Source organism: Antedon bifida, chromosome 8 (assembly GCF_963402885.1).
Source record: "Antedon bifida chromosome 8, ecAntBifi1.1, whole genome shotgun sequence".
NCBI classification, from domain to species: domain Eukaryota; kingdom Metazoa; phylum Echinodermata; class Crinoidea; order Comatulida; family Antedonidae; genus Antedon; species Antedon bifida.
In genome coordinates, this window is record NC_136233.1 from 1,036,395 (window position 1) to 1,051,121 (window position 14,727).

Genomic DNA, 14,727 nt, shown 5'->3' on the forward strand with positions numbered 1-14,727 from the left:
GTGTTTAAAATTATTTTACATGTTTACAGTACATTGATGGTTTTCCTCGTTTTTATACTAGTGTTAAGTACACAGTATTTGCATAGTCTCAGGCACTGGACAGCCTCCATAGCCTGTACAGTGTCACTGTCAGTTATGTTCCAGGCTCGGTGTGTGATAGTAAATTTAAGTTAAGTTGAGCTTCAGGTTTTGCCAGCAATATTTGGTGGATTAAATTGGCTCCTAATCGGTGTTGAAAATGCTGTTACATACAAGATAATAAATTATACACTAAATATAACATACAGTATACATACATCTTAAGTTTTATATAAATTCAGTACTTCACTTTAATTGTCCGGAATTGATTTCTATATTGGAGGACACTGGCTACTGAAACTGATTTAACTCTATCAAATCAAGATATACAGTACCCTGTACTTGTACAAGAAATGTATCCCAAATACAGTAATATTCAGTATAACTGGGTACTACTGTACAGGTTTCATAAATGGTTGTCATAGAATATCTGCATTATTTGCAAAGAATTCAGTTGTTAATAATGAACTAAATTTTGAGTATAATAGAACGATTCCCAGGCCAGGCATTCATTCATGTTATGAGCTGTTGACACTTGTATACCACAAGTAATTCACATTGTACTTAATATCTCTACCAAAACTGTATTGTATACAAAAATCAAACCATGAATGCTAGAAACGGCATTACATTATGATGATTTGGGGGCTGGCTACTGTAGGTAAGGTCAGTAAGCCTTCTGTATGTCTGTATCTCTATTAATACTGTAATCCAAATGAAACCCGCATAGGGTATTTCATAGCAATGCGATTCTACTGTATTGTTAGTTACAATACATACAGGTACAAAATAATGTCTGTATCTATACAAATAATATGCAGGCATCCAAAAGAAACCTACATACTGTATTTCAAAGCAATGGGATTCTTTCTACTGTATATCTGAAAAATAAGCGATGCGATATCCTTACAGATGTTGGTTTATAAAGTACTGTACAGAATAGTGTCTGTATTCTGTACAAATAATATGCATATAGTACTGTGCATCCATCCAAAAGAAACCAGCATACATACTGTGTTTCATAGCAATATGTATGAGGCTACTCTACTGTATATCTGATAAGCCATAACTGCCATATCCCTACAGATGTTAAGTTTAATCTATCTGGTTAATAGGTACCGAATGGTACTGGTAATTAACATGCATTTCCAGGCTGCTTTTGAAGCTACAACTGTCAGAATTAATCTCTAAAATTGGTTGTAATTTCTCTGGCATTTTGCCTGATAATTTGTGTCAGTTTGATCATATCCTTAACTCCTCCTAAGTTCCAACAGCATCTTTTGATGGATTCAATGTCTTCTGTGTTGGATTTTAATTAACACGTTTAACTGTCAATTTCTGCTGTTTTTTTATTTTAATGTCACATTCCTGATGATGACCAAATAAAGATCGTTTGCATCATGGCTTGCCTCTCATTAGAGTCAGTTTTATACTGTATGTTATTTTAATGTGTTATTTTAAATATTTATAAGATTTGTGTTGCACATTATTTATTTTTTCTGAATTTTCACTGTTATTATCAGAATTAGGAAAGAAACCATCCCCAGGTTTTCAATGAAATAGTTTCAAATCTTCCCTGTATCATTCCAGTAATTTAGATATCCCATGATGTGTATGGGTGTGTGCTGTAGCAAACATTTGTAATAATCAACAAACATGTTCTCTCTTATGATTTTTATACAGGGTTTCTTAAAGGTAGTAAAGTGTATTAATGTATACTTAATTCATAAGCACCTTATAAGCAGTAAGCAATAACCTGTAAAGTACAAGGCCAATCAGACACTCTCTCAACTGCTTTTGATACTGTTTCTGTCTGCTCAAATTAATAAACCATTCTTTGTCATATTATTCAAATTTTCTAACAATTATCTGCTTCATTGCAAGTGTTAAAGTTCGTTTCCTCAATGTACTCATCAATTATTTATGGTAGTAATATTAATGCATTAAATTATCATTCATTTTTGCTATGTTTATTTACTGTAGATTGAATGTGTTACAAAGAAACATTCAGTATTTTAATATTCTACTAGGGAACATTGTGTTGCCAGCCAGTAACACGTTATTGTACGCATTTATCAGCACATAGTCTAGTACTGTAGCCACAAACTAACTGTATATTTATGTAACTGTAGATTTAATGTGTTAGAAAGAAACCGTCAGTATTTTAATGTTCTACTAGGGAACATTGTGTTGCCAGTCAGTAACACGTTATTGTACGCATTTATCAGCACATAGTGTAGTAGCCAAAACCTAACTGTATATTTCCTACGCCAAATTAAAATTGATTAGCCGTTTATTTATAGCTAATCAAAAATTGTTAGTGAAAATTGTTCCTGTAATTAGTTACTGTAGTCCAGCAATGTACTGTATTGTACTGTATTGTACTGTATATACTGTACAGTACATTTCTGTGTGTGTTTCAGCCAAGTGTACAGTCTGTAACTAATTGTAACACCATTAATCCACACAACCTCCGAATATTATTATGAGGAAAGAAAACATAACTCTTTGTAGCTAGACTTATAAAGTACTATAAACAAAAATTAAATATGATAATAAAAAGTTAAAAAGAAACCAGGATTCTGGCAAACATTTCTTGAAACAGTAATAACTACGTACTGTAGTTTTCTTATCTTATCAAAACATAAAAGATTATTTGTTCCTAGATTTCCTACATGTTTTGCTTTAATTTTTCCTGTTTAAAAGGAACAGTATTGTGTTATTGCACCTTGGTCAGGTAGTGCACTGTATCTCTCATTAGGTGCTGGCAGCCATTTTAAGGCAATACTACTGATTGATCAGATTAGTACAAAAACAGTACAGATGTACACTTTTTTCTTTCTAAATGTTGTGTTTTTTAACAAAATAGTGTTTCTGTACAGTACTGTACATTCATATTAAAAAATACTATAGCAAAAAATATGGTTTCTTTGATCAAAATCTAGAATAATAATATCGGTCAGTTACTGCTTTTATAATAACAAAAATGGTGTTTCTATACTGTATATTCATAAAATACTATATACTGTAGAAAAAATGCAATTCAAACCTACCCTGTATGGTTTCTTTACTCAAAATCCAGAATGATAATTAGCAGTTGGTATACTCTACAGTAATTGTATTGTTTTACACTGATTTTATTCATACCGTCCCTTTAATTGTACAGTAGTAACCTTCGTATGAACCTTTATGTTAAGATGAAATATTATGTAGATATTTACAGTACAACATTTCAAAGTGTTGCTATTATGTTAAAACTTGAACTTTGGGATATACTGTATGGTAATGCAAAATGGCTATTGTTGTCTTCCATCAAATAGATTCCATACAGATTTTGACCATACTCCTATAAATTTACATTTAATACGATGATATGATTATGACTACAGACATTTTATTTGGGGCTAAATAAAGGCAATTTGTATAATATTGTGTTTGGATGGTAACTCTTATAATTTGTTGACACTGACAGTAAATTTACAGAGACGAAAATGTAGCTAAATTTTGAGGGGAAAATACAGTAGTTTAGAAAATGGCAATGTAAAGGCCTGCCAATGTACATATTGTACTTAACAGTGTGTGAAATTAGCTGACGGCAACAAAGAAAGGAAATTGGTATTGCTACTATTAAACATTAAATGTACCCTACAGTAGTACTTGTAGTAGTATTTATTCCCTCCATACTGTATCACTTGATAATACACAATATAATACTTAATAATAAACATTTCAATGGTTCAAATATCAAAAGATTAAAGTCTAGCTTTTGATGAGAAAATAATTTATATTTAAAGGATCATTTCACAAGCTTTAATTTGTCCATTATTTTCTGACCTTTTCAAATAAAATCACTACAGAATGTGACCTTCTGTGAGGGCCATTGAAAGTTCAAGTTCAACCAAGGTTTATTCTGTAGGACAGTGATTTATAATTTATTAACATTTGTTATTTATAGAAATGCCGCCATTATTATAATTCAGTATGGTAGGTACCAGTCATTAGTTATTGTTACTGTTATTGTTATTCTTATTGACACATTGAAATCAATAATCAAATTCTGCGGAAGTTATGTTCTTTGCACCAATTGTTATTGAAAACAACCAATGAAAAGGTGAACATTCAATTCTTGCTTGTGATTGGTCAATCTTAATCACTTGCTTCTCAATTCTTGACCTTTTAAACTAAGTACTCTAAAAATTTTTTTCTAGACTTTAACTTATTTTGTTGATTATTGGAGTAATTATTAAAGTACAATAATTGTGTACACTAGAAACATCTTCAAATATTCTTATTAATGTGCAAGAAAATAGATTATATAATTGTATTATAAGCTATTTAAACTTAATTTTAACATAAACTTATCTAAGAACATACTATAGATTAACAGTGTAATATAAATTGTAATTGTCTGAATGTGCCATAAATCCAAAATAGATTCAAAATCTATGCAAAACACTGATAATAATATTTAAATAGAAAGCATATTAAAATGATTAGTGCGTATACTTCATATAAATTATCATTTAACCTTTAACCCAATTTCAAATTAATGTACTTTGTTCAAAATGTTAAAAAACACCTCAAAATCACAACCTCAATTCTAATTTACATAGCAGGTTACATCTAATTAGTGAATTCATGATGACCTCTCTGTGACCTCATTGTGAAATTGCCGTAAAAAATACCTTTTTTGCCAAAAATTGCTGTCGTAACATAGCCAAATATCTAAATGGGAATTAAAGGTACACAATCGCGAATGACACAAGTTTTGGTCATACAGTTTAGGAGGAGTCTGGGTTAGTTATCAGAAGTCAAAAGTACATTGTATTCCTTGAATAGTACATTTGAACACAAAAACCACGAAACAAGGCTTTCATATTTTTTGCATCAAATTACATGGTTTTGACCAAATTCAGAGAAGACTATTGTACACACATTTTGACCAATCTATGAACTCAGCAAAACCACACATTGGTTCATTTGATGACAAGTCACATGCTGTCCAACCAATTTAAACTGATCTTGTAAAGACGACAAAGGACTGCCATTTTGAATTTTATTTATCCATGGTAAATGTGGTTGACAGGCTGCATACACAGTTACACCACAAGACTATAGATTTCAGTTTTTATTCATCAGATTGTACTGTATGTAGTGTTCATAACATTTAATTCAATTCAAAATAACATTTATTTATTTCATTTTAAGATTTAAACAATAATGGAATAAATAAGACATAACATAGACAAATAATAATTTGCGGGTGGAAGGAAGAAGGCAGGCTCCCAGAAAGATACAGGATCTTGAGTCAGGTCTTCCTTGGACACAAAACGAAGGAACATTTCAGTAAATGGTCCATTTTTCCCTAAAATCTTCTCTAGTACAGTAACTATAAAAATCTGTTACATTTGCAATTAATAAACAATTGATTATAATATTACATGAAGCTAGACTTAAAGGTCAAAGGGCATTTCAAAATTTAGTAGACCAATAATCTTGTAATAAGTAAATTAGTTAGGTCTCTTGTGAGAGTTTCCTTCACCTTGTGATTGATAGCCTTACTGGCTCACTGCCATCATATGATGTGTTAATGAAGCCCTTAAATTCACTTGTAAAGTTATCGTGTAGAGGGCTTGAAATCTGCTAATACATTTTTCATAATTGCTAGTTGAACATTTTATTAATGTTCGATGTTAGAATTATTATACAGTTGTTCCTTGATTTGACTGTCAGTATGTTCTGGATTATCATGACATGTTTTACCAATTATACAGGGCACATTCACTTCAACTTGACCTGTATGTAATCTTATGAACAAATCTTATGTTATAACCAATCAATGCCAATTTACACCGGGGAGCGGTAAGCAGAAAAATGCGTACCTTGTCCCCAATCTGTATCTATCCTGAGCGGAAAACCGCCCGTCCGCTCCGCGTTGTGTATAAATGGTCATAAGGAATAATAACATAGATCTGATTCTACAGGTATATTTTTACTACCGTTACTGCTCACTTGTGTAAATTAGCCTTTATGCCATTGTAACTACCTCTTTCACATCGACTAGCAAAACTCTGGAGTTTACACACACCGGGACATACAAACCTGTAAACACCTGTATGGTGTGTGCTTCTGTGTGTGTGGAAAGGGGTATTGGAAACCCTGAGGAGTTTCTGCTATCTTGGGTATTATGTACGGTATTTATTTGGCTCAGAAATAGGCCCTAGATCAGTCGCCATTGGCATTTTTGTAACATGCCTCCTTACATACAAACCACAGGAATTTTATTTGTGCAATGATAAACATGCATAATAGTTTCATTTTGTTATCTTTGAATTACATCATATAGGATATTATCCCATGTGTAATGGTATGCCAACTAAATATAATACTGGTCACACCTGTTGTGATTGGGGACATAACATTAATGTTGTTTTGGAAATGTTTCATCATTACATTTATCACAACACTTCTTTTTCTGTTTCTCTTTGCTTTGCTAACATAGAATTTTGAATGTTAAAGATGTATTGTCCCTTGAAACACAAAAAATGAAACACAAAAAATGAAAATATTCTAAATTTAAATTGGCCATATCAAAGTAATATTAAAGTTATTCACTTTAAGTCGAAAATTACGTAATTAACAGGTAAATTAATTTGATTACATTTCGTCTGGAAAATCATCGCGAGCAAAAGTAAACAAAGATTTCAAACCACGAGTATGCATTATGCATGATGCTAATTAGGATTGTTTACAACTCGTCACGGTTCAGAAGGTATTTTCAAACAGATCGTGAGGAAGTTTTATGATTATGCATACAGAGTAGCCAAACAAGCGCCTTGCATTATGAGATATATATTAACTGGAAGTCAAAGTTATTTTTTGAACCAAAAAACGTCTGTATTTCAGTTAAATGATTTTTTTTTCGACTAATTTTTGGTGAAAGTTAATAACTATTATGATGCTTCAAATGACCCACTTTTTTTCAAAATCTTTATTTTTTAATTTTTTTGGAATTAGTCAAAGGGACAATACATCTTTAACATACATGACTTTTTAACTAAAGCTCTGTATGTACACTATCAATTCAAACTAGTTTGACAAAAAAAGTGTGATATGCCCAAATATGGTAGTGATATGCCCAAATATGGTAGCGATATGACATCATGATGTCCATATATGGGCACATCACAATCAAGTTTGATAGTGTAGATAGAGCTTTACAAATCCAATATGGGAAAGGCAAGCATGAACACAGTGGCTGCAAAGGAGGGCTTGTTTTTATTGCTATGTGTTTGCCCTGTTTCTCTGTAGTTTTACTGTAATATGTAGTACAGCAGTATATAAACTTGAACTTAAATTGGCAACTTCACTTTATTATGGCACAAAGCCTAGTGATAATTGAGGAGATAGTATGATACCTACTTTAAAAGTGATAACAAAATAGGCCAGGTGACATCGATCATCATCAACAAGTATCATAACAAACATGCCCTAAGAATATCATAATAAATATTGTAAAAAATATTATACATGTAGTGAAAACAGTACTGTATTGTGTACTTGCCAGTTTCTAATAATATCATAGTTTTGTTTAGTTTACATTTATGTTAAAATCTTTTATTTGATTTATTTATATAGTAATGTATGTTTGTTTTTAGATGACATACTGTAGACAATAGGAAGAGATTTAAACTATGTTTGTTGCTGAATCCTTTAAAGTACTTCTTATCGGCAAAACAATGCCATTTTATTTGCAATTCTTTAAGTATTTCACAATATTCTTTGTGTACCACGTTGCCAGGTACCATTTAAGCTTTCTGAAAAGATAAAATTAAAATCTAGATCTAAATCAGATCACTTAATTCCAAACCATTTCATCCCAACTCTTATCATGAGTTTAAACATACAATAGTACTATAGATATAAGGTTGATTTGTACACTAAATGCATGGCCTATTTCTTGGTTACCGTGGAGACTTGAGGCTCATCCTACTGAGTATAAGTGAAATATGATATGATATCACTTTGTCGGTTTGTAATGTTTGGTACCTATTAAATGTATTCATGTTGTTAGCTACTAATATTCACATATTTTAACCATTAATGTTTTGATTAACAATATTTCATTTTTTTATTTGTTTCCAGGATGATGATGGAATGCATTGGCGGGAGGAACAAGACATCCTCAAAGCTATGTATGCATCGATACGAGGATATCAACCACCGACAAGCTCCAACGAGGAAGAAGAAACGGAGAAGGTTAAACCGAAGAGAAAGAAAATATATATCAACAGTAAAATAGAAAAACTAACAACAAGCTGCAATCATAGTCCAGTGTCTACAAACAGTACTACTACTACTACTAACTTAATCGCATCAACTAGGACTAGGCATACATCTAGCCTAATAAAGACCAAGAAATTCACAGCTGCTGCTGCATTGCATACGTATGCAAACAACTTGACTAAGGTACCAGAGCTCGTAAAAAGCCAGTCTAAGTTAACCAAGTCTGCAAAGAACCAAGATATTAAGGTACCTCAGCCGGTAAAAGCTAAGATACCAGAGTTTACAGATCAGACTAAGCAGCCTTTTAAGAGCCAGGCTAAAATACCGGCAAAGAGGGAACCAAAGGCACCCGAGCCTCGGTATCCACGTCGTACTGGTAAAACGAAACCCAAAATTAATATTCCAGGTGCGAGAATCGGTTGGCCTGGAAGAAAACCTGCTTTAGTAGAGCCATCGCCAATAAATGGAGATAAAGATAAAACTGAGTAAGTTAAAGAATAATATATAAAATTACTAACTGAATCATTGAATCATAAAATACAAGAAAAGATACCCAGCATGGTTTTCAAATATAGATAATTATTTACAGGTTAGATTTTATTATTAGAATAGAATTAGAATCGTTGTTATACCCTGTGAATGCACATTGGTATAACAACCGTACCAATGGTTACAGTAACAGGGATGGTTGCAGGGAGTATTTTCCCCTGACAGACTTTACCGAGTTGACAAACCTTTGTACCAAGCTGGGTATATAAAGAAGGAAAAAGAAAGGAAGAGGTAGAGAGAGGAAAAGACAAAAATGGGAAGGAAGATAAAAAAGTAAAAATTCTAACTTAAAACTACCACTTGCATACTATATTGTACGTGTTGTACACATTGACTAAATATGACATAATGTTATTAATGTGTTTCCTATGTTGCACATCAAAGGATCGCTAATGTTATTGTGATCAATAACATTCTGTCATCATACATTTGTATTAGTTCTTGGTGGCTTCAATTGCTTCTAGGTCAATTACATTTGACGACATTCTCAATTTACTATTAAAACACATAAGCATCTAGTCTAAGTTCAAATTACATTACCAGACTACTGACAGATTTTTTGTTAGCAGACGACATTGAGGTCAGGATGTACTGTTGCTTACTGACCCAATTCGTACATAAGGTCCTGTTCAAATTAATTAAATGAGTGATGATTAGATGGGTTAACTTTCTTGTTAAGTAATTGAATCCATATAATCATATACAGTGCCATATTGATAAATTTAACATTAATATATTAAGAGTACATATTAAAATGAGTATACATGGTCATATACAGCACACCTGCATGCTATTAACATACAGTACAAGATTTGATTTGAGTTACAACCCTGGCACTAGGTCAGAATTGAACCCTGGACCTTGGGATTGGAAAGCAAGCACGTTAACCACCAAGCTACAGCTCCACTACTATGCTCACTATATGGAGCCTAAGTCCTAGAATGGTTGAGTGAAGAGCTAGCATTCAGACTGCTATTATTAAATCTCAAGTGGTTTAGCTTTGAAAACAAGGAAATGTAACATGCCTTAAGCTAATTGACAACATTAATACATATTATACACTCATGAAGTCACATTAACAGACTTATCAAAAAAATACTTACTGTACTATTAAAAAAGATTGTTATAGTAGAAAGTAATTGTATACAAAAAGAAAAAAACAATCTCCCCTTTTACATTAGAGACACGCCCTTAGTTAGAATGACACACCCTTTGACTATACAGCAGTTTGTCAATGACAGCTATTGTCTGTCACCAGTGCTTCACTCTCCCACCCCCTTTTTTACATTAGAGACACCCCCTTAGTTAGAAACACACGCCCTTAGTTAGAAAGACACGCCCCTTTGTCTATACAGTAGTTTGACGATGACAGTTGTCTGTCTCTCCCCAGTGTTCCACTTTTATGTTCCCCTGAAAGGAATAAAATAAAAATACATTATTTGCTATAAAATAAGGCAGAAATTGAGTAAAAGGACGATTCCCTAAAGACAAGATAATGGTTTAATTCCAATGTCTTAACTGTGAATAACTAAAGTTGTGTAGTTGTACGGATTGTATCGTTCAGAATTCTACTGTACATTTGTAAAATGTCTCATTCTCGTTACATCTGTTGCCATGCTGTCTCCCAATTACAGTTTTGAATTTTCTTAACCGTAGGATTGTGTCTACTTTGGCCTTTATTAATTTGTGGACATTATACTCATGAAACCTCTCTGTAGAAAACTCTTGTTCGGTTTTTTTTTTCTTTTAGATGCATTTAAAAATAGTTAATTGCTTGTTCAAATTCTTTTTTTTTCATTAGAGCTATTAAACACTCAAATGAAAACAATTGGTGCTATTTTTACAGTAGGAGATTGTAATGGATTATTTAAAGTGAAAATACACTACTGTATTTCCTTAGCAAAATAAGTACATAGTTAAAATAGAATATTTACTATAGTGATATAAGTAGTTCTTTGATAGTAAACCAATAAAACTCACAGAAAAACTCACAGATGTACTGTACACAGATTAGTCACACAGTACTGTGTACATACAATGTCTGGACAACTATATAGCATAACACACCAAAGTACTGTATAATCTCTTGTTTATTAAGGGGATGCTTTCCTTTGAAACGAATGAGAAGTAATATACAGTATGTTTAATAACACAAAAAAGAAAAAGATAGAAAGAAGACACTTTTTTGGGTCCTAAAGGTGTCCATCAGGGGGTCCAATAGGGGTTCTACAGCATGAACCTATAATTAGGTCCATGGTTACAGTAGGCCTACTTTTTAAGAACTCATAAATTTGAAAACCTTTCAACAAGAGACATAAACAATAAGATAAGTCTGAGGATTGTGAAGTTAAAATGTATTTATAGCAATTGTCGCCTAACCCTAAGAAAATCCTTCGCAAATTACATTGTGTTGAACGTTCAATGGTTCAAATGAATATGAAGGCCATTGGTTTTCTACTATAATCAGATATCAAATAGTGTTATTATTTATTATTAGATTATAGACCACATAACAACCCATGAAACCACATGTAACTGGTATTGAGCCAAACAGCTTGTGATCACTCAACCAAATGTGTTAATACCTGCTATATTATATCTATATCATGTGGTTGATTTGATTAAAATAGTAATAAACGGATTTTGCTTTTAAATTTGTGAAAGAATCCTGCTAAAATTCTATCAATTTCCTATCGTTCTGATTAAATTTCCGTGCTTGTTAATTTGAGATTTCTTTCTGAAGAAAGTGGCAGTTTCTAAGATTGTGTACCCACTGAAATTAAGATTAAGGTTGAAATGTACCATCTGTTTGTGATCATGTACATATTGCTTTCGGCTTATAATATGATTCAGACCTTATGGTGTGGCATTGAGTCTGAACGGCTTTAAATTTTAGAATAGAATACTCTTGATTGTATACTCTACTAACTACTGTGTATTTATACACAGTGAAGAGGTCTAGAAAGCTGGAATACTAGTCGTATCTAGCGACGCCTTACAGAACTTGTGTATTTATCAGAATGTTTATTTGAAAAATTGCACATAAAGCATACGTGGCATATGAATTACATGTAGTTTCAATATTACATTAAAATGTTATTTTATTTACTCTTGTTATGAAATGTATGAAAATATAATTATATCAACACAACGTATTAATTAATAGAAAATTACAAATTGAAACATTATAAATTGCTAGAAATCGAGCCAGATCAGAATCTTAAGTTTATCAATTCAGTGTATTGTACTGTAGTGTGTTCACCCACTGGCTGAGTTGGTGCTGAGTTGGTGGAGGGGTAAGTGGGCGAACCCTAAATCTTCCACAGAAATGGACCGATTTCTACTCATTATCCCACCCACCTCCTCCTACCACACTCTGTATTCATTTCCTCATTGCATACTAAGCTACCCACTCACACTATATTCATGAATTAACAATGAACATAAAATGGAATTGATACAAAAGCCTTTACTACTTTCCATTAACAATTAACATAACATTGAATCATTAAACTGCATCCGTACATAAAAGCCAAACAACATTTTTTTTAATCAATGAAACAAAATACTAACAAAGACTGGGACAAAGAACCTGTTTGCTGCAGGATATGAGATCCAAATACAACGGTGGCGGATCATCAACTTCCTCTTGTAGTTAAACAGTATTGTAGTTTACTCAAATATGGATTATTGGGTTTAAACTAAATCATAGTAAAACAGGCTGGTATGAATGGCTTAAGGGTTTTTATAGTACACATCGCCGGTTGTACACTTATTTGCAAAAACTAAATATAACAATACCTAAACAAAAGGTTCATCTGTGAAGTTTACTTAAGTTGGTTTGGAGTTTACTGAAGTCAATTTGTTATCTACTGTTGTTATCAAATACCTTTATCAACATATACACAGTACAATACAAAGTAATACAAACATGAAATGTATTGATTGAAATTTTATGTCGTTGAGAGGGCAACAAATTGGTTAATATTTAACTTCAATTTCACATCACAATAATGATGCTAAATCTAGCTGAGAAATCTGTACTTCTGGTCCTATTTTACATTATATAAAATGGTTTTCCAAGTCCACTTGGTATATTTTTGAACATTCAGCACAATTACAGTATACAAAGGGCAAACCATCTGTAGGACACCACTAAATTTCAGCTACAGTAGTTATCATAAATTATGATATTTCTATGATTTTTCAGTAGGTTTAATTTTAAAGTTTTTAATATTTTTAGATTAAAAGTTCGTGCACAAAGGAAGTTTGCTCAGTCACTACCAACAACACCTAGTACGACACCTGTGAAGCTTTTTACCTCCGGACAACCAGAATTTGCCCGAGCTTGCCCAAAGACCGAGGACTTTCTTACATTCCTCTGCCTAAAAGGTAAATGTTGTCCATTTAGTTATTCATTATCATTTTAATCCAGACATTTGATTAATGATTTTTGTCAGGATTTTCCTAATGACATCAATCTCAATATCAACATTGTGTAAAGCTCAGTCTACACAATATCAAACTAGTTTGACAAAAAAAGTGTGATCTTCCCAAATATGGTAGTGATATGTCCATGAGCACATCACATTTTGTTGTCACATAAAGTTTGATAGTGTAGACAGAGTTTTAGATTCCGTTTTTTTGTTCAGTTTTGCCATTTTTAAATTTCCAAGACGAATGAATGAATGGATGGATGGATGGATATACAAAATGTATATAAATATGAAGATGTTAAATATAGCATTTTATGTTATGATTTGTAAGACCACCTTACAAATAATTTCTTTAGTTATTTTTTACCACAAATATTTCCTACATGGTTGTAGTAAAGTTCACTCACATAAGCATCTTATCAAATTCATCTGTTGCACTTTACACTTGTCAATCAGAAATTTTAAATAACGGATTTCTACTCTCTAGAGGGCAGTGTGCACAATCTGTACTTCCTACCTATATTTAATATTTTTGTTTGATGTTCTAAGGCTCGCCAGTACTGCCTCATGATCTGTCCTTCTTTGGGAGCAGTGAAAGCAAGACAGCGGAAGAAACAGATGATGGTCAGTTCAACATACCTGGTATACAAGCTATGCCCGCTGAGGACAACAGAGACAACTCAAAGGTATTTAGTACTTATTGTAGTTTTACCTAGTTGCTGTATCCACCAATCTCATGATTTTTACTTAAGTCAATTTCATTTATTTATTCATAGTCAAACAAAGTAAAATATGTACATGGTTTGAAATTATTTTTGTTTGTTCAAAGTTAAACATTCAAATAAAAATATAAAAATGAGTTAAAAGGGTTACATTTTTGTAAAATATAAATTAAACACTTCATTTAAAATACAGATAAAATACATAGTTTAAAATACAAAATACAAGCAAGATTGGGGTGTGTAAGGGTATAGCATAAAATGATTTAACGTTTACAGGTTTCAATAAATATTTAATAATTTCACTCAAGTGTTTTTCACTTAGATGGGTGAATTCTATAAACGTTGGTGTTTGTTTTCTTAGTATGAATGGTAACAACAACCACATGTTGCTGGGTTCAAATCCTCTGAAGTAGTTAAGATGTTTATCAGTCCCAGGGTCCTACTTAATTATAATCATAAATTTACATCCTTAATTATTTTTTACACTCAACTCTTTAGGACCTTTTGGACCTGAAGAGTCTGGCTTTGGGAGACATGTACATGTCATGTAAAGGGACTGTTCCCTAAAGACCATTAATTTTGTTTTCATTCCTAAGCCATTTAACACGATGACTAACATCCCAAGCTTCCTAAAATAAGTCTTGTTATACGGCTTA

General features: G+C 32.2%; 1 protein-coding gene across 1 annotated transcript in view; it reads left to right on the top strand.

Moving 5' to 3' along the window:
- The window catches only part of LOC144849958 (protein Jumonji-like), a 28,471-nt gene that overhangs the window by 1,892 nt on the left and 11,852 nt on the right, over positions 1 to 14,727 (top strand). The window contains exons 3-5 of the mRNA XM_078707094.1: positions 8,224 to 8,849; positions 13,157 to 13,305; positions 13,899 to 14,035. Of these exons, the coding sequence (XP_078563220.1) occupies positions 8,224 to 8,849; positions 13,157 to 13,305; positions 13,899 to 14,035 (912 nt within the window). The remainder of the gene's footprint in view (positions 1 to 8,223; positions 8,850 to 13,156; positions 13,306 to 13,898; positions 14,036 to 14,727) is intronic.